The sequence below is a fragment of the Anabrus simplex genome, chromosome 5 (genome assembly GCF_040414725.1).
Source record: "Anabrus simplex isolate iqAnaSimp1 chromosome 5, ASM4041472v1, whole genome shotgun sequence".
NCBI lineage: Eukaryota > Metazoa > Arthropoda > Insecta > Orthoptera > Tettigoniidae > Anabrus > Anabrus simplex.
In genome coordinates this window covers 179,945,190-179,972,255 of record NC_090269.1, presented here as the reverse complement: position 1 = coordinate 179,972,255, position 27,066 = coordinate 179,945,190, and the positions used below count along the sequence as shown (strand labels likewise).

Here is a 27,066-nt window from a genome sequence, read left to right as displayed (position 1 = left end):
ATGATTCACTTTCACATAATTAAATCCCTAGGGCTGACTTTTATTATAGCCCAGAACATACTTTCAGAAAACAACAGTTAATCGCATTGCAAATGTTCACACCGATTAAAATCAGAAGGGCCAGGAAGAGAAAGAACGAGCTGCCCCTCATGTTTGTGGAATTATTCCTGTAACTCTTGATACATATTCATTAACTAATCACTGGTTGTCTGCATAATTCCACAATTTTTATCCTGAATTAATCCCAGACAAAAAACAGATAAAAATGTAAGTAGAATACTGCAGACTACAAATTTCTACTAGCAATACTGCATTGCAAAGATAGATCAATTCAAAACATACTGGTGGGACCAGATAACAAGTGAGCTGAGCTCCCGTGTGCTGTGCTGTGTGCATGTGTGTTCAGTGCGGCATGGCAGAGCACATTCACTGCACTGTGCTGTCAGACAGAATGGCAGTCGGCTCAAAAACATTCATTCTAGTATCATGCAGCAGAATGACGCAAGTGCGGAATTAAAGAGGATGGGTGAATTGCCTGTACAGAAAATATTTGCTGGAAGATTATTTTCCAAGTAGTCCCTTCCATGTCTATTCAGTAGTAGTAGTAGTAGTAGTAATAATAATAATAATAATAATAATAATAATAATCACAAGTAAGTCATTTTAAATACCTCGGGACCAAATCGGATTGCCAATGAACAAAGAATCACCAAGCTACAGAAGGCCTATAACTAATGTGGGCTCACTACAACAAGAAAAGCATTTCAATGGATGCAAAATTATGGCACTATAAAACAGTAATTGTTCTAGAAGCAACCTATGCAGCCAAAACAATGGTGATCGACGGTCATTCTAAAATTAAGGACATAGAAAAACAGGAACCAAAAACTTCAGAAGATTTATGGGGCAGTCAAGACAAATGGCTGGGATTTTTCTTCGATCTCTCTTTTTTCTAACTATTTCTTTCAAACATGCACTTCCACCTCTTTATATCTCAGTTATAATTTAGTGGATCTTTGCCATTTCATACCACCTATAAAGGTACTTACCTGTTTTTACACCCCTCAACAATTGCAATAAACCCATCCCATAGGTCATTTACATTTTTTAAAACCATTTTCCGCAGATCATAATTATCATAATTATTTTTAAAAAGGATAAAAAAATTCGCCCAATTACAATTTTTTATAAAATCAACCATAAAAACTATCACTATAAATCTGCTACAGAGTATAAGTACCTGTATTTCATTATATGCACCAACATTTATGACTCTGTCTTCTATACCACAAGAAGATGATGCCAAAAAGCAGTGGGTTTTTTTTTTTTTTTTTTTTTTTTTTTTTTTTTTTTTTTTTAAATAAAGATTTGCAAACTTCCTTCACTGCTCACTGGATCAATCAGTCCCTACTAAATTCAACAGATGTATACCCACAAATCATTGTAACAATACTTCAAAATCTCACAAAGACTGGCCAAGTAGTTTAGATGAAATTAAGCATTTATCGGTGACCCACATTTACACTACCTGGTCCCCTTTTAAAACCAATTCGGCCAGCGAATCAGTAGTACTGTCATAGGTACGACATCCTAAGTGGTGTAAAACCTTCAATTATTATATTTAATATATTTTAATTATATTTTATTAAATGATAAATTATCTTTTATTAAATGTTAAATATGACTAATACAGGGTTTCCCTGTAAATATGTATTATAAATTCGTATAACTTCAAATACGTATCGTGTATAAGTTTAACCTCAAAATCTATATACAGTAGTCGAAACCTGTACAAAACTCTATAATGTTCATATATTAGGTGTATTCTGCTATAATTTGGTATATATGAAGGATTCTGAAAACTTACTGTAAGGTTTATTATCCAGATACATGTAGAAACATTAGGAATGTTGGAGAGATTTCCATGTGTATTGGTAAACAGTAAATGAATTCGAGTTGGATCCATTACTGGAGTACTCCATTTGACTAGCTGGCCGATTGATGTTTCGAGCTTGTTCCATTTAGAGTGTTGTAAGAACCCTTCCAGAAATCGATAATTCTAGGCTGTTGATCGAACAGTATATATATCGAGCTGTCAGTCAGTGAGGAAGTCTAGTGTTGGACTCAGAGTGACTGCTGGGCTCCGAGGCAGAATCAGTTCAAGAGAGTATGTTATAGTGCGCGAGTCAGTGTTGTTGATATCTGTACTTGTCAGAATCGACTTCAAGGTACTCCCCTCTTAAGTGTTGTAGTGGCACTTGCTAATATGTGTAATTGTGTGTTGTGGTTTACAATGACAATAAAGTAATTTACACACTGAAGTGAATGTGTTCTCGTGTGATAATTATTTTCATCCTATAAAATCACATTTGAGAGCTATCCTACCAATATAATTGGTCTGTTATTGGACATTATGAATTTTCCAGCTAACTCATTCCTGTTGCCAGAATTTTGCCTCATTGTGCCAATTTGGGCTCATCAGTTGGTAATTACATAGCCAGTGGCTGTAAGTAGCATATACAGTAGATGTTGATTCCCACAGGGAACATGATGATATAGATGTTGATTCTCATAGGGAACATGAAATATCATCTGATGGCCAAACGGGCATCATTTTTTGGTAATGAGACAAAGTCTCTCAATGTGCATTGGCACTGCCGGTGGCTTCAAGTAGCCTACGCAGTGGCCTCCACGGTATGCACAGCCATGCGTCTTGGTAGGTGTGCTAGGTACCAACTGATGAGCCTAACCTAGCACACGGGGGCAAAACGTTGGCAACCAGGAATGAGTTAGCTGGAAAATTTATAATGTCCAATAACGGACCTGATTACGATGTAACTCAATACTTCGTAAAATTGTCAACTTCATCCTCATCTGCACCCTACCCCATACTCTGCCTTCCCTTTTTAAGCCTGTCAAGTAATCTCTTATCTTTTCCTCGTTATCTCCTGTTACCCGAATATCACTTAATCCTAGCACATCCAAATGCACCCTCTTTGCTGACTCAACCAGTTCTACTTTCTTCTGTAAGCTCCATTAATATTGGTAACTCCCCATCGAATTCCATTTTGTTCGCCAAGTTGTTTCCAAGGAGTCCCTCGCCTGTCAAATGGGAGTGGGACTCAGTTACTCCCATAGTTCCGAGGCTTGTTTAAAATGTCATGAGCTCGGTAAATTCGTGAAGCAGAATGCTACCCTACTTACACATAGTCCAAGTGAGGATCTCTCCTCTAACGGGTAAGGGACCACCTGTGGATTGTATAGTCCTAGCCGCTGAGCACAAGGAGGGCGATGACTCAGAATATGTCCGAGATGCCAACTCCCATTCTGTAGCAACTGGTATCTCAACTCTCAGGACCACTTACTAGGCCACTCAGCCATTGCCCATGGTTCACGAAGGAGGACGTGACTACAGTAACCCACACCATGAACCATTAATAATAATAATAATAATAATAATAATAATAATAATAACAGTGTATAACCTCAAGAGAGGCCTGGTGAAAGTCTTTCAAACTGACCCCTACAGGTAGAGATCAGTTAAAGTGGTTTTATTTTTTGTAACATTTGTTTTTAGAAATGTGATTTTAGTGTTATAGGAAACTTGGCAGTGTTACAACATGTTAACTAATTGCACACCTATTTCAGATAAAAATAATGAACATTTACTTATTGAACTTTTATCACTTTATGTATATGTTTACATAGAAACGTACACAAATACAATTCTTATTTCTTAAATATCGTTGGGTTATACACCTCAATTGTAGCCATATTGCTTCGAATATCTTCAACTGCAAGCTGGTTGGAAAGAGATAACCAAAAGCTGTAAACAGAAATGCCCTCTATTAGGTACTTTTAACTGAAAATACACTCAACAAATCAACTAGATATGAAGTAAAGATTAAAACCTGTTAGGAAAATGTAACCATCATGAGAATTTCTGCATTATGTGGCTTCAGCCGTCTCCTATGGTCCATCGCCACCACACCATAATCTGAGAAGAGTACTCAGCATCCAAACTTGATGTAGGGTACCACAAAGCTTGTAGAGCAGTCATTGTAAATTTAGGATAGTCCTCTTTCAGGGAGCACAAAAGACTGTAAATGTTCAATGGAGTGGTATACAACTGGGAAATTTCTTCTTTTACCATTTTCTGGAAGATGGTGTAGCACTGAATGAATGCTTGTGGACTAACTGGAGCTGCACATAACAATTTTTTCAATTTCTTCTCTACACCATCTAGAATTAGAATCTTGTTGTATACATTTTTTGAGGCGAACAGTTTTCCAAGAGCTTCAAAATCAGTCTTTGAAGAATCACCTGCCATCAACTGACTTCAATTTCATCAAACTCTCCTGCACTGTCGTCTTCATAGAGCGTTCATGCTTTGGTTCTGTGAATTGCCTACATTTGATTGAAGCGAGTATTAAGCTCAGGGGAAATAACTTCCTAGTCCGCAGATCCAGCATGATGTACAATACTCTGAGCTTTAAAATACAGAATAAGAGCCATAGGGTAGCTATTACCCTTTAGCTCACTGCTACTCATATTATGCAAAAATGCAACACCATTGTGGTGGTAGTGATTAGTGAATTTTCACAACCGCATTGTACTTGAAATAAACTTTTAATGTTCAATTTCTGTTCTTACTTCCTCTTATACTTCATGGCAAGTTAAACAAGGTGAGCCTCATAGTATTACTAATCTTACCATTTTTTCTTATTACTAACTTATTTTTCTTTAGATCTCATAAAATCCATATTAGTACTGATAGGTTCATATCCTACAATATATTCTAGGAGTTTTATATATATATATATATATCACTATCCACCTTTAGAAATACCAAAAACAAAATCATGTTATTCGTTACCTAGCAACAAGTTTATACCTTGCCTAACAACAATTGTAAATTATGCTGCATCCTTTTTTAACCTCAAGATCTACAGCAAGAGTGCTCAAGAACTTCACATTGCTTATGATCTCTACAAAAATTATCTTCATAGAAAAGTGCTACATGAACTCTGATTATTCATTTCTTCAAGAAAGTGTCATAAGTGTTACAGTTACCCTTTAATGTTTTTTGTGTGTTGACTTCTTGCCATGTTTTTTTCTATCAGCTGATGATGACATAGATGTGTGTCAAAACTGGTCCCAAACCATATTAAACATGTTGTGACATTAATTTGTGCAACAGTTTATTATTGTATTGCATAGGTGAAACATCTCTTTTTAGCACTGTGACATACAGAATGTACCGAAGGGATGTTAAGTATACCAAAGAGATGTTAAGCAGAGGACAAAAATGGCTAACCAGACACTACTGGGATCCAAACCTACAACCTTCCAATTTCATGTTGAAGGTATGGTGGCCTAGGTCATATTTCTTCTGTTGGAAAGGATCTAAGCTACAGGTCTGGTTGGCTATTTTTTGTTCCATACTTGACATCTGACCCACTATAAGGACCAACGCCTAATGGCGGAGGAGTCCTTATAGAAGGGAAATGGGCCCCCAGTGGAGGAAATGCCACTGAAACCCCATATCAACTGTAGCGTCTGTACTCCAGAGGAACGGCTACAAAAGGCGTCTGTTTTGCATGTTAGGAGCAGCCTACAAGTTTCAGCTGGCAGTAGCTCTGAAATGCCTTTGGGAGTGGCGAACCCATCGTAATAAAAGCCTATATGATGACAAGTGTATTTCGCAGTGCATAATGTATGCAATGAACACAATCTTCAGCAGCATGCTAATTAACCCAAACAAAATATAGAAAAGTGTTCTCATAACGAAAGTCATAAAAGCTACTGGAAATCAGTTCTGCAATTACAGAAAGTCACACTTTATGTGACCACCTTTGTTTTTTAAAACAGTATACAGATGTTATGGCATGGATTCCACCAATTTTTTTGCAAAGATTCTTGTGCTCTTCATCATAAAATCACACCATAAAAATTGAAAGTATCATGCTCACTTTTGTTGATCTATCCAGTTTTGCCTTCTATTCTTACAAATGGCCCATACATTTTCAGTAGGATTGATATCAGGTAAGTTGTCAAGTCAAGGGAGCACTTCAATGTTTTTGTCTTCAAAGGTTTGTTGATCTTTTTGGATGTCTGGCATAATGCAAGATCATGTTTAAGTACACTTTCACCATCTGGAGATAGTTTTTCCAACTCAGACACTACCTTCCTGCAAATGATTTTTATGTGTTAGTCAATGTCCATCATGTCCTTAACCAGGACTAAAGGTCCTGGCCCCTTGTAGGTAAACCATCCCGAGAACATCACTTTAGGAGGATGTTCAGGTGCTTGTTGATACGGGGTGGTGACATTTTCAATGATGTTTCTTATGCACATAAGGAATACACTGATCAAAACTTTGAAATGTCTGCTTTCATCTGAAAATATGACTTTCTTACAATCTTTCACAGTCCAGTCTTTACGTAGTTTAGCCCATATTTATTGCTTTTTTACACATAGTGTCCATCAGAACCTGCTCCTTTGCTGGTCTGTGTGCTCTTCTTCTTGCCTCCAACAGTCTGAGGCGAACTGTGAACATTTCACCCACTCTGACTGAAACCTGTTTATTAACAGCCAAGAGCCTTTGGTCTGGGGTTTATTTTACTCTTCCTAATGAGTAAACGGTCTAGTCTTGTGTTTCTGACCACAGTTTCCTTGCTTCAGTGATAAGAAGGACCCGGTTTCTAGGCACTGCTAAAAAAATTAAATTTACTGTAGCCTCACCAACATTATATTGTGAAGCAATTTGTCTTTGCATCATACAGGTAACCTCAAATTTCAATTTCAAAATTTTTGAATGTTTCTGCTGGGTGGTATGTATAATAAATTTGCAATATGCTAACACGACACTGGAAACGTATTTGACCTTACCCGGAGACAATTAACTAATTACTGCATTATAAAGAACAACCAGTAATGCCCTATAATGTTAACAATAATGCTGCCATACGCCTACAATCCAATTAGCTTGTGTTCCGCACTCTCTACAATTTCCAACGATTTCCATATATTCTTACCGTCTGCCTACTTCGCCGCTCTACTGGTGCTACTCCTATGTGGTTTTCATGCTCGTCCGGATCACCACGAACTGTGCTGCTCTCCTTCAGCCAGCCGCTATGTCACTATGACGTACACTCTGTTCTCGTAACTTCTGGACTTGCCTCGCCATGAGTATATAAGCCTGCTCCTGTCTCTGATCGCTGGTCAGACTTTCAGGTGGATATTTTAGAGTGGAGAGAGAGTTACACTACGCAAGCTGTTGGTCCATTGCATTGTTTTAAAATTTATTTTACCATGCTACTTTGAAAACTCTATAAACTGCTGGGTAAGCAAAAATCATATTATACTTGTGTTTGCTTTCAAAATTTGAAGTCTTGATGGCTTAGGAGTGCATGCCCTTCAGGCTATGGTTGTGAGCTGGAAACTTGCAGACTCCTTTCTCTAGTTGTATTCAAAATTCTGGTGATCAAACTTTAACATGGACAAACCTCAGAAGTGTTTACACATTAAGAACTAATTTCTTTTGGTGGCGTAATGTATGCGTCCACTATTGACTTTATTACGATTAAAGCAGCCAGAAAGATCCCCTCCCCTTCCCTGTCTATCTCTAATCTTCTGTTTTCCTTTTTCTTACACTTCGAGTACCTTTTCAACTATGTCTAGGTTACTTAAATTACTCTTTCTTTGCCCCTGGTGGGTTTTGATAATGATTTTGTGTGTGGCCTTTATTCGGTTGTATTATCACTCTGCACTTCTAGACCTTCGTAAATAACTTGCCAAAGATTGTCGTGGTGTGTGCATCATGGATTTTGTGAGGCTCTTTAAGGTCTCCCTTATTAATCAAGTCAGCCCTTTTGATCACATTTTATTCTGTTTTTGCCAATTTCAGAACTGTGCTTTTTTTTAAATCCTATTTTGTAACTTAGCGTGTTGTTGTTCTTGAAAAGTTGATAAAATATAATCTTGTTAAAATTGATTTTCGCTTTGGAATGCTTCACCTTATGTTTTCCCTTCTTCCATCCCTTTTGGTTTCTTTATATTCTGTACCTACCACAGATAACGCTCTGGTTTTGTCCGGCAATGCTTCAATGACTCTGCTTGCTAATATTGTATATTTTTGGAATCAGTAACCAGATTGCGAAACTATGTCCAGTACATGTCTTTCTGTTGTCTCGCATATTTCCACCAGTCTTTTGGTACTGTCCTGTTCTGACAGTGACACAGTCTGATTGCGGTTGATGCAATATTTTCGTAACCGAATTATTTGTGGATAACAGCATGTATGTCTCTTTATATTTGCAACTATTCCATCGCCTCCATGCTAAAATATATAATAAACAGTTGTACACAGCCATAATTACAAACACCACACAACACTTGAAAGCACTAATAGTATTTAGCAGGAACATACGATTCTCCCAACATTAGTCAAACTGTTTTAGAAATTACCATATTCAGAATAAATCGTATGCCACTGTTATACATTGAAAGTTTATTCTGAGTAATGATTATTCTTTTAAGAGGAAGTACAACTGGGCAATCATCCTCTATTAACACTAATCAATTAATCAGGGGGGGAAAACTGGAAGATGACGGACACTTAGAAAAATGATAGAATTGGCAAATAAAAGCAAGGAAGACAAAGGGCATGAATTGAAAGACTCCCTAGGCCTCGAATACCTAATAGGGGTCAAAAAAGAACAAGATTTGACTAAGGGAGGTTGAATAGAAAATATGAAAGCAGGGAACCAGAGACAGGTGGAAACAATGCCAGACTCAGCTAGGGGAACCATAGTCGCCAACCCACACTCCAAAGTTCAGAGGCCCTGGTTCACCTTTCAGTCACCTCTTATGATAGGCAGGGGTATATGTGGATGCAATCTAGGTTATACCGAAAGTCTTTAGCAGCCCATAAACCACAATTCTGATGACAATGAGATACTTCTCATTTGAAAGAGCGATTCTCGACCTGAGAAAATAAGCGCGCAACCCCTCCCAGCGCGGGAAGAAAGCACAGGCAGTGCTGAGTCGACCACGGTGCACGATATATCTGTCGCACCGTGATTTTCGCGCAGAGATTTTTTATTATTATAAAAAGAATTTAAGTGCCGAAGAATGCCATTCTTCTTTGATGAGTGTTTTTGGCGAGGCTTCTCCTTCTAGGGCCACAGTTGGAAATTGGTCTCGCAAGTTTTAAAGGGGTCGGCAGTCAATTGACGATGAATCTAATCCCAGTTGCCCAGCAATAGCTGTGACTCAGGAAAACATTGATGCTGTGAGGAAAATGATCAAAGAAGATCCACATCTAAGATTTTGTGACACTGAAGGGACCCAAAATATTGGATCAACAGCAGCACAGACTATCGTTCACAATTATTTAGACCTTACCAAGGGATGTGCCTGTTGGTTGTCTCATTCCCTGACAGAAAGTCAAAAGGAGGCGAGAGTGAATTGGTGTCGTCGTTTCATGCTAGAAAAATTCAATGGAGGGCAGTCCCAAGACAACTACAATATAGTCACAGGTGATAAAATGTGGGTCTACCATTATGACTCTGAAACAAAGAGAGAGTCTTCTATGTGGTGCTATTCAGGTGCGCAACCTCCCACAAAAGTTCAACGACGTTGGAGCTCTGGAAAGAAGATAGTGGCAACTTTTTTTTAACGAAAATGGGGCATCTCACCTCTTTGACCTTGGGACACACGTCGTACAGTCAATGCTGAATGGTACGTGAATGACTGTACACTGAAAGTCCTCGCCACATGGAGGTCACAGCACCAAAATCCAAGAGTGAGCACCTTCTGCTGCATCACGACAATGCATCTGCACACGGGGCTGCCAGAACAATGGACTTTTTGGAAAAGGTAAAAGTGTGAGTGTTATTTCATCCCCCCTATTCACCTGTCCTGGCCAAATGTGACTTCTTTCTGTTCCCTAAGACCAAGGAAAAAATTTGTGGGTAGCGGTTTTTGTCAGATGAAGAGGCCATTGCACCATACAAGAGTGCACTAAGTGACATTCCGAAAGAAGCTTGGACTGAGACGTTTTCTAAGTGGTTTCAGAGAATGGAAAATGCATACGTGCTAATGGAGAGTATTTTGAAAAGTTGTAATTGTTCTTTTGCAAATTTCTTTTTCCCCTCACACTCTGCTAAAAACTTTTGGCCCGTAGGCAGGGGATACGTGGATGCATTCTTCTGCCCCCAACCATACGGGGATGCAACACCACTGTTCTTTTTACTCATCTTATTCATAAAGTCAACAATGTCATTCAGATCTTCATGAATATAGAGCCCAGACTCAAACATTCCATCTCATCTGCACAGGCATTGGGAATAATTTCATCTTCCCTGTGTCATCATATCTCCCGTGAAGAAATTCAAGACCTGTGTTTCTTTCGTCTAGTGTTTAGGAAAGCTGTCTTGGTTTTTGCAACTGCCGAGTTAAGTTCATCGAGGATGCACTGCCAGATATGGCCTACACGATTAATTTTGTGAGCCCAAGATTGCAAATGACCAAGGCAGTCACCAACAAGCCCCCTTAAGGTACTTGCATATGCACCCACATAATATGCTAAATTGGTAATTCTGCCCAAAACATTGTCAAATTGAACTTCATATTTATTCAGGGTGTCCTCAACATTTTATAAGCTTGTGGCACTCGTGGCTTCATCGAATACCATGGTGGCAGCTAAATACTGGCGGTTCCTCCCTTCTAAAAGGCAAAACAACACATTAGAAACACAGCCCTCTGACTTTTCCATAGTTTTGTCACAAAGAACAAAATGTTTTAAAATCCTAATGCTTGCTCATCTTTAGCTCTTGTTGCTTTTTATTTCCTACAATAGGAATGTAATGCTCTCAAATGCGATCGGCGAACAGCAAGTCTCCACTACCTTTTATGTAAATGGATAACCACTCCCGCAACTTGGAGGTGTCTAATGTCTCAGCACTAATTCTTGAACTCAAGAACACCTCAGTTGTGTTGCTAATAAATTAATTTTTCTTCTTCTCTTGCCTTCTTTGTGCCTTTGCTGGTGAGATGTGTTTACAGTGCACTATGTCATTCAGTATGGGCTAGAATAAATTTGTTACTTTCATTGACCAGTCTCAGACAATATGAAAGTGACACGAGGTATGAGCGATGCTATTAATACCACTCCTTATGCAGCCAGTCCCTGTTATGAAAGGTATGAAAATATCGCTCGTAGGGTCAGTTGGTGCATATATTTCAGTGGGCTTAACAGACTGATATATATAACAGAACTTCTGGCTCAGTGAGGGAAGCAACGGGAAACTACCTCACTCCTCATTTTCCTAGTATGCCTCTTCAGAGACACCTAAGCTATTTATAACAGCTGTTGGTGGAGCTGTGGAGGATCAAACCAGCCATAGAGCTGAACACTCAACATACACATTGTCTCCTTTGCCTCTGCGAGCAATTCTCCCACAGATAACTGCCATTTCAATGATTCTTCTGTTTGCCACACTTGTGGTTATCACTAGCAATGCATTTCATTACCGGGTACAGTCTTTTGAACTCCAGCCTTTTGTCACAAAATTTAACATTAATATATTTTTATCGTCCATGTAAAACTCCTTCGCACTGAATTAACTTGCCCATAAATAATACCATTAACACCACTCTTAGTCACTGCACCTAGTCACGTTACTTCTTACACTTACAATTTAAACATGCCAATCACTGAACCTGAGAATTATTAAACTGAGTGTCATGCATGATCCTGCCAACTGCTGAAGAGTGGCATGGCATGGTTCAAGCATGGCTAGGGTAGTTGGTGCAGGTTACCAACTAAAGTATACCAAAAATCATAACACATTACAACAAAAGTTGCAAAATTCCAATGTTAACTGTTGAGAAAGACATTTTTCTGTTGTTACAGGGATTTAAAACTCTGCTACATACCAATTTAACAAACAAAAATTATAAAAGTTACAGCTGAAAAATTATTTTGACGAGGTCTTACTGAGAGACTTACTTTTGGGATCAAATACGTCAATTATGAGCTTAATATTCAAAGAAAAGTTCAGAATAAAAAAAAATTTGATTATAGCATCTTGTGAATTTCACAGATTTCTACCTATAGGTGACCTATGCGTGTGAGGGTAGGGCCCTAACTCAGGCTAAGGTTAATTCTAATGTTGAAGAGTCGCACACACACCAAGGCCCCAGAAAAGAAGAATTGACCAATGAAGGTTAAAATCCCCAACATAGCTGAGAATCGAACTCGGGCCCCTTGAGCCGAGGAGTAAGACTAAAAATGTAGCTGAGTAATATGAGGATTGTCAAAAGAAAAATCCAATTCAATAAAATACCAGAGCTACAACAGTTAGGAGTGCAAGTTACATTAGGATACTCACTATCTAAATACCTTGTTAAAATTCCTTCCACATCCTGTGAAGGCCAGCCATTCAAATTCATCCACTCAGAAGGGTGCCAATGCACTAAGAGACTTTGTCTCATCACTAAAAATTGATGCCTGCTTGGCCATCAGATGATATAGATGTTGATTCCCATAGGGAATCTGAAATATTTGTCCTGAATGAGCAAATTTATAATACCAATATAAATGGTCCGTTATTGGACATTATAAATTTTCCAGCTAGCTCATTCTTGGTTGCCAGCGTTTCGCCCTCATGTGCTAGGGTGGGCTCATCAGTTGGTACCTAGCACACTTACCAATACGCTGGCTAGTGCATACCGTGGAGGCCACTGCGTAGGCTAACTGGAGCCACCGGCAGTGCCAATGCACTAAGAGACTTTGTCTCATCACTAAAAATTGATGCCTGCTTGGCCATCAGATGATATAGATGTTGATTCCCATAGGGAATCTGAAATATTTGTCCTGAATGAGCAAATTTATAATACCAATAACGGACCATTTATATTGGTATTATAAATTTGCTCATTCAGGACAAATATTTCAGATTCCCTATGGGAATCAACATCTATATCATCTGATGGCCAAGCAGGCATCAATTTTTAGTGATGAGACAAAGTCTCTTAGTGCATTGGCACTGCCGGTGGCTCCAGTTAGCCTACGCAGTGGCCTCCACGGTATGCACTAGCCAGCGTATTGGTAAGTGTGCTAGGTACCAACTGATGAGCCCACCCTAGCACATGAGGGCGAAATGCTGGCAACCAAGAATGAGCTAGCTGGAAAATTTATAATGTCCAATAACGGACCATTTATATTGGTATTATAAATTTGCTCATTCAGGACAAATATTTCAGATTCCCTATGGGAATCAACATCTATATCATCTGATGACCAAGCAGGCATCAATTTTTAGTGATGAGACAAAGTCTCTTAGTGCATTGGCACTGCCGGTGGCTCCAGTTAGCCTACGCAGTGGCCTCCACGGTATGCACTAGCCAGCGTATTGGTAAGTGTGCTAGGTACCAACTGATGAGCCCACCCTAGCACATGAGGGCGAAACGCTGGCAACCAAGAATGAGCTAGCTGGAAAATTTATAATGTCCAATAACGGACCATTTATATTGGTATTATAAATTTGCTCATTCAGGACAAATATTTCAGATTCCCTATGGGAATTAACATCTATATCATCTGATGGCCAAGCAGGCATCAATTTTTAGTGATGAGACAAAGTCTCTTAGTGCATTGGCACTGCCGGTGGCTCCAGTTAGCCTACGCAGTGGCCTCCACGGTATGCACTAGCCAGCGTATTGGTAAGTGTGCTAGGTACCAACTGATGAGCCCACCCTAGCACATGAGGGCGAAACGCTGGCAACCAAGAATGAGCTAGCTGGAAAATTTATAATGTCCAATAACGGACCATTTATATTGGTATTATAAATTTGCTCATTCAGGACAAATATTTCAGATTCCCTATGGGAATCAACATCTATATCATCTGATGGCCAAGCAGGCATCAATTTTTAGTGATGAGACAAAGTCTCTTAGTGCATTGGCACTGCCGGTGGCTCCAGTTAGCCTACGCAGTGGCCTCCACGGTATGCACTAGCCAGCGTATTGGTAAGTGTGCTAGGTACCAACTGATGAGCCCACCCTAGCACATGAGGGCGAAACGCTGGCAACCAAGAATGAGCTAGCTGGAAAATTTATAATGTCCAATAACGGACCATTTATATTGGTATTATAAATTTGCTCATTCAGGACAAATATTTCAGATTCCCTATGGGAATCAACATCTATATCATAGCGGAATTTTGGCAGAATTTTAGATTTATTATAGCAGAATTAAGTGTTTTATCCATTTTACTTTTTTTTAAAAATTTGTACTCCAGTCTGTCTCCAAGCTAATCCGTAGTCAGGAGTTAGCAGTCAAATGAGGAAAACGTGTTAATTGGACTTGATGTTATGAGATCATGGTATCATAAATTTGTAATGCGTGGGGAAAGGTTACTTATCTCTTAGTTGACGAATGACGACAGATAACGAAACTGTGAGAGAGTAGCATTTATATTTATGCTATGAATGAAGACCGTTTAATGAACTGGCCTGTTCTGTGTGTGGCCCTTGAAGTAGGGGATTCACGTAGTTTGCACCCGGCAGTAAAACGCCTACAAGTTTTAGCTCGCCGGCTCGATCCCAGTAAAACGCACAGATCAGGTGAGTGCAGACATTTACTTTTATTATTATTATTATTATGTCCACCTCTGTAGCGTAAGGGTTAGTGTTATTAGCTGCCGTCCTCGGGGGGGGGAGGGGGGGGGGGGCTGGATTCGATTTCCGGTGCTGCCAGAAATTTAAGAATGGCAGGAGGGCTGGTATGTGGTGGAAATGGCACATGCAGCTCACCTCCATTGTGGGTGTGCCTGAAAAGAGCTGCACCACCTCGGGATGAGGACACGAGCTTTTATTATTATTATTATTATTATTATTATTATTATTATTATTATTATTATTATTATTATTGCTCACTTTATTGCTCATTATTTGAGATTGGATTTCCTAGCGGAATTTTAGCGGATCTTCAGTAGTATTTAGCGGATCTTGAAAATATAAGTTGGCAACACTGCACAAGAGTGGTAGTAATACTTTACACTCCCCCCCACATGGATTGCAACACTCGCTTTTAGAGATTTAAAGAAGTAGCACAATTGAATATGTTCCGAATAAGACAAAATATCCTAGAACCTCCATGGCTCAGGCAGCAGCGCACCGGCCTCTCACTGCTGGGTTCTGTGGTTCAAATCCCATTCTCTCCATGTGTGATCTGTGCTGGACAAAGCAGAGGTGAGACAGGTTTTCCTCCAGGTACTCCAGTTTTCCCCGTCATCTTTCATTCCAACACTCTACAATATAATTTCATCTGCCAGTCATTAATCAGTACCCCAGAGGAAGGCAACTGGCTTCGGCAACCAGCGAAATTCCTATCCTCACGCTAGATAGGGGCTTCATTCTTTCCATTCCTGACCCAGTCAAATGACTGGAAATAGGCTTATCACTGAGACAAAATATCTCTGAAATGATCAACAGACCACTAAAAAGATGAGATCTAGTCTTAAATTTATTTTATTTATCATATGGCTTTTAGTGCCTGGAGTGTCCAATGACACATTCGGCTCGCCTAGTAATGTCTAATGCCATGGACGGCCTGCGCATTTTGATGAGGTATAATGGTGATATAATCAGGCAGGGAAAGGCTGAAACCCGGTGTCAGCACATAGCCTACTTCTGTCAACTAACACCGAGGGGTCTGCTCAAGGTTTAATACCTCCATCCAACGAACGAATTCCCATCAACAACGTCATATGCCTTCACTCCATATAAACACCCTTGAGAGGTTTGAAACTGAATCCAAGCTTTTAGCACGCAATCTAGTGATTAGAAATTGTGCATTACCACCTCTCCTTCCCTGCTGGTCAACATTTTCGCTGTGATATTTATTACCCCCCCCCCACAAATGGGACTTGAAGCGGCTGACAACAGTCTCAGACCATACAGAATAATGCCTTAGCTATCATGGCTACCAAGCAGGCTTTGTGTTAAATTAAATTATACAAAACTCCGGATTTGAGATTTTGCATTCAAACAATATAGGGCAAGAAAGTCTTACACACACAACTAACCAATGGAACTGGAGAGCACTACTACTTAATCATCATCCCAGTCTCCTAGATTGTTAAACGAGTTGCATGCATCTAGAAATAAGTACCTCATCAAGTTTCCAGTCAAGTGAGTCAGGTGATGTCCCTTCACACACTAAGGCACACAGAGAGAGTTACCTGCTGTTTTCGAAGCTGTTCCTCATGCCTCTGCTTCTCCAACTCCTCCTGGCGCCGGCGTCGGGCCTGAACATGCAACACAACAGCCATGACACACAGAACCATGCACCAAAACAAAACTCAAATTAACACCAGCCATAACACACAAAATGGACAGTAGCTGAAGACTAAGATCATGCAATTGTAAAGCCCCTAAAACAATGCACAAAAAGAACAGCTTAAGGTCCAAATAATAATTGTAAAAAAAAAAAAAATTCATCCCTTAGATTGAATGTGTTGCAGAGCATCTTTGAAAACACGACAAAACAAAATAATTAGTCATGCTTGAAATAGATTCACTGTGAAACGAATTCACCATAATGATTCTATTACTTTGTAGTCAGAAGATACAGCAGTAATGATTTTCTTTTTTACTTGCATGACTAACACGTATGTTAGCAAGTGCAATAAAACAGTAACTGTATATCCCTCCCTCACTCTCCTCTCCACCTGTGTCAAAATGACTAGGCAAGATGATATTGAAAACATTTTTTGTGTTTTCACAGAGTAGTCCACCAACCCCTCAGCATTCATGAGATACGCAACCCACCTAACACTGTTAGTACTTGAGGCTGATATTGTTCTGCTTGCCCTTGCACATCAGCAATGTAAAATGAACCAACCTTGCACAGGAAAAAGGACTAATGCAACTGTCATGCCAAGATGGAAAGATCGTTCCACATTCTGTTTATTGTGTGCTGCTATATGATATAGTTGACAGGTTATGTGAAATAATCTGTTGTGGTAGAATTTGAATGAATGCTGTAAAATATGAATTAAGAGATATGACATGGAAATTAAATGCAAGTATTAGTAGTGCGCCTCCAGCAAACCAGTGCGTAGTCCTTGTGGATGAATCGGAAAGATCTTTTGAAATCAGAAAATGAAACCGGTTTAAATCCTGTTACATGAAGATATTTCTTGAAGTAATTCACAGCTTCTATGTACCTATGTATAGAACATCAACACAATGTTATGTTAAGCACGTTGTCTGAACTTCAAACACCTGCATAAAAAGATCACAACACAAAGCTTGTTCATTCACTCACGTAGTGAAAATGAAAACAACTGTTTTTACTATTCTACACTTGCAACTTATTAAGTGATGATTATTATGTCAATATGTTTCTATGGAGGTACGTGACAGAAGTCACTACAGTTGTAACACCTGTATCACAAATGATTTCCTGAGAGAAGAAAACAGTCAGTACGTTCTGGAACTGTGAACGACATTTGTGTTCAACAGGGACACTTGGAACATAACATCAGGTCATTAAGAGGAAGTTCCTTTTGATACAATCTGGAATGTCCCTCATTTTTGTACAGAGGCACTTTTACAACAAACCAACATCAGTTGATCATCTGTTATGCAAGTATTACATACAAAATTTCAATTGTACTATTTGTAATCACTTCCGGAGCTTGTCAATGGACATAAAACAAAGTGGACAATGATGCAGCCACTTTATAATAGCTCTATTTTAGGATGAATCACAATTTCACAATTATGCTATGAAATATCTGATACAAACAGACATTTCCAGACCAAAATAAGAATTCATTCTTTGAATATAAGGCAGTATGTACCCAAAATAGACAGAAAAAAGAATGGGAATTAAAAAAGATACTGCCTGGGACTTGAACCTGCTTCTTCATGGCTTGGTTTCTTAACCACAGATGTGAATGCATCAACAGGAAGTTCGCCGTCTATATGGTACCTGTTCATAGGCTTGATGTACGCTTTCTGTTTAAGTGTTAATTGCAACTGTGATTGTTTCATGCATTCATTACAGTTTCTATCACTGAAATGTCATTGGTGCCAACAACTCCACTTATATCGCTGAGTTTAAACCCAACCATAGTGTTATAATAATCGTGTATAGGTGATGATGATGCTTGTTTAAAGGGGCCTAACATCTGAGGTCATCGGCACCTTTCTTGTGTATAGGAACAGGGACAGATATATATCAGTTATTTATAAACTGCAGGTTATGGGGCTGGTGGACCACTCTGTGTAGAATGGAGCATGAGTAAGGACACATAATAGCATAGCATAAACACCTGGCCTGTAATTGGCACTTATTTGTTCCTTAACATTATGTTTATCCTATTATGTGTTCCAATTCATGTTCCTGTCATTCTATTTATATTATTTTATTTGTCACTTGTTTGTTCCTTTCCAAAAATATTGTATGTTTTGTTTACTTAAATAGTACAGTACCCAAAATACAATTCCTATAGCTTAGCACTAGCTGCCTGCAAGAGAAGATTTTCTTAGGAAAGGGGAAAGAAACTAGATTGGCCACTGTAGCTTAGTAAGGGATGAGGATGTTGTAATTCTAATCCAGGTCTTAAAGCTAACCTTAAATTTGTAGCATATCTGGGAACAGAATTTAAGATAACAATCAGCAAACTGCACATCAATGTGACTTTTAATAATCAATGATAATATACTTAACAATACGTATGAATCTGCCCATGGTTCTCCTTAGCATATGCCAACAAATTTCTAATGATCATTCTGGACCACACAATTTGTGATACTGGTATTAATACTCCTCATAATCCAAAGAACCAATCCAGAAGTTCTGTTGAACTGGAGACATATTTGCGACAGAAAATCACTAGTACCATGTTGCTTTTGGTCGAATAATAGATGCAAGACAAAGGTGGTCATCATATTCTATGCCTGATACACTCAAAGATCTTTAAACAGCAAAATTTAGCACCTTTAATCAGCTTCCTTACATGATAGGCATAAACAGAAATTATCTGATTTTTTTTGAACACAGCAAGAAGCTCATTTCCTAGTAACTCCAAATCAATTAAAGGAAAATTAAACAAGTACAGTATTTCTGTGAAAGAATGTAGTTTAGTGAGATGAATTAAAAAAGCAGTTTCTACTTAGACATGTATTTACAAGAATTACTTATTTGCAAAGCAAGAATATAACTACTGTAAGAAGAGTCTGGAACTTATCATACAAATGCATATATGAAGGTATTTGTATGTATGTATGTTCAATCTTCAGCCCTAAGGCTGGTTTGATCCTCAACAGCTCCACCATCAGCTGTCATAGATGGCCTAGGCATCACTGAAAGAGGCATACTAGGGAAATGAGTGAGGTAGTTTCCTGTTGCTTTCCTCACCAAACCAGAAGTTGCTATTACATATCAGTCTGCCAAACCCACTGAAATGCATGCACCAACCGACCCTATGAGCAACATTTTCACACCATTCATAGCAGGAACTGGCTGCAGAAGGACTGGCATTACTAACATCACTCTAACCTCAGTCACTTTCATACTGTCAAAGCCAAGTATACGACAGAGAAAGATCAATGAAAGTAACAAAATTACTCTAGCCCATACCAGAAGACATAGTGCACTGTAAACACTAGGTCCTGCAAGCAAAGGCAAATGAAGGTATTTACATTTTTCAATTTTTTTTTTTTTTTTTTTTTTTTTTACAAGTTGGTTTACGTTGCATCGACACAGATAGGTATTACGGCGACAATGGGACAGGAAAGGCTAGGAGTGGGAAGGAAGCGGCCATGGCCTTAATTACGCTACAGCCTGGTGTGAAAATGGGAAACCACGGAAAACCATCTTCAAGGCTGCCGACAGTGGGGTTCGAACCCACTATCTCCCGAATGCTGGATACTGGCCGCACTTAAGCAACTGCACACATCGTGCTCAGTGTATTTACAAATTAAACTACTATCTATCTCAATCCCATCAATAACAAACTTCAAATTAAAACAGGCATCATAGTAATATTTAAATAAACAAATGAAGGGTATTATTCTCTTCAATAATATAATATTGTACATAAATAAAGCTGTTTGGAATATTATATTTTAGTCCTATCTTCCTTACAAAACACAAGAAATGCCATGAACAAAAATGTTACCATTCATTCACTGGTTATCAGCTAATAACACAATTAAGTCTGTTGAAACACGCAATACAGATCCGTCCTCCCATTCTTCTACTCACTATCTCTCCCCTCACCTGCCATTTCCCCTAGCCAACACAATCTCAGAGCAGTTCCCAATCAGTGTGAAGGTCAACACCGATCAAACTTGAACCACTCAAGCGCAGGGCTGGAGGAAAGAGGAAAACCTGGTTACACTTTTATTCTCCGTGAAGAAATTTGTGGAACTCAAAATTTCACTCCATTCCCGAAGTGTGACAAACACATAGCATTTGACAGTCCTCATCATTTTAAAGTATTCCTCTAGCCAATCAATAATTGGGTCAATCTCTCGATAGACAGTTGCATTAGGAAGGATTCTCAAGACACTTTCGAACTGGTATTTATTTATGCATGTTCTGAAGAGTCTTCTTTCAGTTTTGAGGAGCTGATCATAACAACAATAACAATAATGTTTGTTTATTTCTTTGGCCAATGTTTGTCCCGTTTCTCTATAGGGTCGGGTATGAGGCGAGATGAATCTGTCGTGGCAGGTTTTAATGACCGGATGCCCTTCCTGATGTCAAGCTTAATGAGATGAAATGAATGACGTGAAATATGATAGTAGGAAGGGAGAGAGTAAAACCCAGTGCTGGCACATAGCCTACTCCTGTCGAATAGCACCAAGGAGTCTGCTCACAGCTTAATGTCCACATCCAACGGACGAATCACCATCCTCAGCGCCATATGCCCTGACTCCACATGAGCACTGCGGAGAGGTTTGGAATTTAATCCAGGCTTTTTGCATGCAATCTAGTGATTAGAAATTGTATACCACCACCTCTCCTAGCCTGCCGGCCAACATTTTGATGGTGATAAATGGGACTTGAACTGGCTAACTACAGTGTCAGACCGTTTAGACTTCAATACCTTTACGATCATGGCTACCAGACAGGCTCAATAATAATAATAATAATAATAATAATAATAATAATAATAATAATAATAATAATAGCACTACTATATATACTCAAATAATCCACAAACCCCAGTATGGCAGACAACAGAAGAAAAAATTAAAATCTCAATTTGCACACACAATTTTATTAAGTAAACAGAGCGAGTGGTTGTATGATTTGGGTCATGTAGCTGTCAGCAGCCCTCAAAATGGTTTTCCGTGCTTTCCCATTTTCACACCAGGCAAACAATGGGGCTATACCTTAATCCAGGCCACAGTCAATTTGTTCCCACCCCCAGAACTTTCCTGTCCCACCATCGCCATAAGACCTATCTGTGTTAGTGCAATGCAAAACAAATGGTAAAAATTTATTGGGTAAATGTAAGTTTATCATTACATGCATTAAAATTCTACTAAAATTCCATTCGACACTATGTTGGCATGTAAAAGATCTGTCGTGACACATTTGGTGTTGATCTGACAAAATTCATTAAAACTCAGCCATAGATGCCCAAGAGAGATTTTTGTACGGATTCGTGTCTGTTAGTGGATCTGTTGTAGTATTATATGTAATGGGGTGATAATATACTGCCTATTATCTTCAGTGAATAAATGACAGCTTATATGGTAGTTAAAATGATCAGCTATATTAAAGAATAAGTTAGGTCCTAAGTGTGAAGTGGAAAAGTATTCACAATGGTGAACTATAATAATAATGTTATTAGCTTTTATATCCCACTAACTACTTTTACACTTTTCAAAGACACCCAAGGTGCCAGAATTTAGTCCACAGGAGTTCTTTTATGTGCCAGTGAAGCTACCGACATGAGGCTGGCGTATTTGAGCACCTTCAAATACCACCGACTGAGCCGAGATCGAATCTGCCACTTTGGGTCAGAAGGCAAGCACCTCAACTTCCCGACTTTTGACAAAAAACGGCAGAACAGCATTCACCGCTGTCTTTACTCGGATCATTCCAACTCTGGAAATTGGCACTGTTAGTAAGCCAGCCTAGTACTGCTCGTGAAAAGTATGAAGCTGTGCCATTCTTCATCTGATCGAGCATTTTATATGATAGCATTGCCTTTAACTATGACTTTCCAGTCTGTTAATACTGTATTCTGACAAAAATAATCACATTATTGTAATGACCTATGTCAAGTTCAGTTTAATATTTGTAGTGTCTGTTACAGCATCAAGGGAAAATGGATAACTGAATTTTAATAACTTGGCATTTCAGTTAGATTAAGATTGAGTAGTCTGCATGCCGAAGAGAGATTCAATTTACTCTGTAATCTAGCAGGCTTAGAGTAAAACGGAACATTGAAGTTGACGAGCAAGCAACCAGATGGTGTCAAATTGTATTGCTTGCACATGGTAGTTGAGGCCATACGATTATTACTTTTCCCTTTTTCTTTTTTACAATATGCTTAATGTTCCACCATCACAGGTAGCTTTTATGGACCTTTTCTCTTTTTTTTTCCTAACCATTGTATCCAACGGAATTTTGAAAAAAGTTGGAGTCTGATCTGTGTTGCAAATTTGCTAGAGTTGATAATTATGCTGTTGCTGCAAAGTGATGGCGTTAATGATATAATTTTAAGATGCCATTGAGGGATATTCTTTCTTCTTCCAATCAAAAGATAATTTCTTTCAAAGCATCTAGTCAACCAACCTCAACAAGCTTTGAAGTCTTTAATTTTCATTTCCTTGGTTAATGCTTTTAACTTTGTAACAGTACACAAGTACAACCTCCCAATTTTAGGTTAGGAAATGTTTGTAAATTACTATCTGCCGATTTTAAGTCAGGAAATGTTCGTAAAATAATTTGTAATATAAAGTAGTATCATGTGAGTTTGTTAAATTAAGATGTAAGGACATAGTATTAAAGAAGAATTTGTAGTTAGGGAATACTGAACGTGTATATCATTATATTTTGTGTAAATTTTTGTTTGGGTAAGAATCTATACACATGGTGTCCGGCTCCATGGCTAAATGGTTAGCGTGCTGGCCTTTGGACACAGGAGTCCCGGGTTCGATTCCCGGCGGGGTCGGGAATCTTAACCATAATTGTTTCATTTCTCTGGCACGGGGGTTGGGTGTATGAGTCGCCTTCATCATCATTTCATCGTCATCATGACACGCAGGTCGCCTACATACGTCAAAGCAAAAAAAACCTCAGACACTTCCGGCACTAAAAGCCATACGCCATTTCATTTTTTATACATGTGGTATAGTGGTATACACTGGTCAAGATTTTGGTCATTTTTGTATCGGCTACTCCATAACCAATCCGAAAGCTCTGGTTCTGAACAAGACTGCATTCACTGAGAAATACTTAAAGATGTGTTAGGTAGAGCATTGCTACCAGTTGACTTTCGGAGATGCTGCAGACACTTGGAGCAAGACCATATATACATGTGCCCGCATACAACGAGAACCATTACGGAGTAATTGCTGTAAGAGTTCATTACAAGTTCATTTTCTGTAGATGATGCTACACGGTTTTCATTTGCTCATTCATTCTCTTGGAAAATGTAGAGTGTGTGGTGATTTATATGTGTAATCTGGAGCTAATGTGTTATTTAGCACAGAACTGAGTAGGCTAAGTGTTCATTCCTTTGTACTAGAAAATACTATGGCTCAGGACATATCATTGCAGGCCTGAAGGTCAATCGGCTCACTGCTCCACTTTCCATCCTTCGCCAGGCGATGTTGCCACGACTGCTTTCATCTTTATGTGAGAACGTGCACTTGTTTGAGAGCGGTGATCTTATTTTGTTTTCGACTATGCGTAATTCTGACACTGATAATGAGGATGTACCTTGCATGCTACCAGCGGGAACGCCAGGAAAACAACTCGGCAAGAAAGGCTTCAAAACACAGTGTACAGGCATTATTATTGTACATGTGTAAAGATTTTTCCAAACTTCGGCTGATAATCCAGACAGTTTTAAATACTGTAAATTTCAAGGACGTTCAAAAACTGACTGAAAATGCATGTGGAGTAGGTAAAACTACTGTTCAAAACATTAAAAGGGCTATAGACAATGCTGAAGGAAATGAGCCCCACATTAATATGCTATTTGCTTTAAATGAGAATACAATATAAGAGGATCAGATGATTTCAATGAGGACGTAGTGCACAAATCTACCTTTAGCTTTTATGATAATGGAGAGTATCTAGTAGCTGAGAAGGCCAGACTCAATTTAGTTGGAAAAAAAACTTTCAGGGCTCAAAGAAGTCAGTATTACATATATTGATAAGAATGGGTTTTAGGTATAGAAAGTGGAATGACGGACGAATATTTTTTATGGAAAGAAGAGATACAGCTTGTGCACATGCAATATTCCTCCATTAAATGAACCTGTAAAGAATGCTCTTGGTAGACTTATATTTTACTAGCTGTAGTGCCTGTCATTGACGGGATAGTCACTTAGCATGTGTACGATGACATTTTTATCCACCTCTCCCATTGTTTTCCAGATTCTCAAGCACATAAGAGGGCAAGTCTCCCCTTTTAAAAGCTTGTCGTGACGTACTTTCTTCTTGCTCTCTGTGGCCCTTTTACACTTTATTTTTTTGCATTATTACTGATCTTGATTTGATCTCTTCTCTTCCTTCTGGTATTAAAAAAAAAAAGCTAAGTACCAGGTTAATATGTGGTAAAAGAATTATGACAGGTGTACAGTACGTGAAACTTTTAGTGATACCTGGGCTCCCTAGTGCTGAATCTGTAGACCTCGGTTTTCTACAAGATTCGTATTGGCAACCTTTGGAACACAAACTATAAATCGATTATGCATCGCTGTGAGACATCTGGCGTACACTTTACATACTAGTACTGACGTGTGTAAGAGGCTTTTTCCAGTAGTTTCTTCATATCCGGTAATATGCTGGTTCAGCAAAAAGATTTTTCTAGACGCGCTCTGTGGTAGGTCGGAGTAAAGACCTTTTCATGGTGAATACGAAGATCTGCGGAAATTCCATGTTTTCATTGGTCTATTTGTGATCGCTCGATTTCCAGTTTAGGGCTCCTCATGAGAGCGAGGCAACTGTCAGCGTCTTAGAATTCTGATCACCTTAGCGGCTGTCTCAGGACTCCAGCCTTCTGGGGTTACTGGCTTCTCACGGTAAGCGCTGTTATCTCATGGTTGATTTAATTTTTAAACTCTTTCTTTGTTCCGGCCTTTGTTTGATTTAAGTAACTTCCATGATAATGTAACTTTTAATTTTGCATATCGGAGTTTCCTTCTAGACTTCGGCATTTACCAAGTTTGGGTTTTTGAATGACTGTGCCTTGATGGACAGTCATATCATCCTTGTGTTTGGAGGCAATTCTCTTTACTTGTTCAGTATTTGAAACTAAATGTAAATTTAACTTCCTTTTCTTGATTAACCTCTCAGCGTGGGACAACTTTCATTACCTGACTACCGTGTGCTGTGGGAGGAGTATAGCACCAATCGGGCGTAAACGACAAGCGGTTCAATGAATTTTACCAAAATGTTCAATATGTTATCTATATATATAAAATAAGAGTTTTGTCTGTATATTGCTCAGAATTTGAAAAGAATGGTATTTCTGTATCGGTCATGCCCACAGTAACAAGGAAATGCACTTTTTATTTTTATGTAATTTCTGTCTGTCTGTATTTATGTATGTACACGCATCACGAGAAAACGGCTGAAGAGACTTTAATAAAAATCAGTATGTAAAGTCGAGAGATGAGTCACTAAATCTAGGCATTAACAAATTTTTTTCACCCTGGATGAAATTGTAGTTTAGGGGAAGGTGCCTAAAATTTAATTTTTAAATGCGTAATTGGTTTTTCGAAAAGTGCTACATAAGAAAAATTATAGAGCATGCAGTTTCCGATCATTTATGTTTTACTCAGTTTTACCGTACCGACTATGATAAGAATGGTATTTCAGAGTCGGAAGAAAACTAAACGTGAAGGCCTACAATATCGAAAACGCATGACATCGTTCAACAATAACATCACACCAACAAGTGTTTGTTGTGATGGTCTTTGTCTCTTATGCTGCCACTCAACTCCAATAGATGGGACTACTGCTGCATACCGAGTACAACAGCCTGACTGAATATTAACGCTAAATAGCTGGGGAATCAGAAAACGTTCTTTAGAATGCCATTCCTCTGGTTTATACATTTTCTAATACTGCTAGTACGTAACACACTGGTTCATCATAATATTCCAGCTATTCAATCCCTGCTCTGACACACTGTTTTGAACGAGCAGTGTGCACACGTAGTAGTAGTAGTAGTAGTAGTAGTAGTAGTAGTAGTAGTAGTAGTAGTAGTAGTAGTAGTAGGACCTGGTCTAGAATTACAATTTAAGCCTATTCCAAATTATAGCACTAGAATTCACCAAATAACTTAGTGAGATAGTTCTTGTCCGCCGCCATTGTAGTGAATGGAGATTTTCCGACTTATCGGGTACTCCTAGGAAACAGCTGGGACTCTCCACTACTAGACGCCCCTTACCGAAAAAATACGAAGAGTGGTCGCGGATCACGGCTGTCTGCGGCTTGGTCATTCCAGATCTGGAACTTTGGACTGTTAGATCGGCAGCGGAGTACTGTTCGTTAAAAGTGAGAAAATGTGTGGTTTTTAATTTTATCGAGTAATTCATATGATAGCAATGCTTTTAATCGCAGCATTCCTACTGACGTTATCTTTCTTTCTTTATTCGAATCAGAAGTAAATAGAATAATACTACATTTAAAAGAAACAAACTATATACAGAAATATATACAAGTAAAAGGTCTACAACAATATATGTCATACAGATGACACACCGATTCGGCCCAAAATTTGGCCACTTCAAGGACATTTGGATTGGCCGGCACCAAGTCTTCCATTGTGCAGTTTGATGGA

At 38.8% G+C, this 27,066-nt stretch overlaps 1 protein-coding gene across 11 annotated transcripts in view; it reads right to left on the bottom strand.

Annotated features, from left to right (window-relative positions):
* The window catches only part of tou (toutatis), a 1,002,029-nt gene that overhangs the window by 248,520 nt on the left and 726,443 nt on the right, over positions 1-27,066 (bottom strand). For 9 of the 11 annotated variants that reach the window (XM_067147191.2, XM_067147194.2, XM_067147190.2 and 6 more), the window contains one exon: positions 16,255-16,320. The exons of the other annotated variants lie outside the window; for them this stretch is intronic. In XM_067147191.2, the coding sequence (XP_067003292.2) occupies positions 16,255-16,320 (66 nt within the window). The remainder of the gene's footprint in view (positions 1-16,254; positions 16,321-27,066) is intronic. 11 annotated transcript variants of the gene reach the window in all.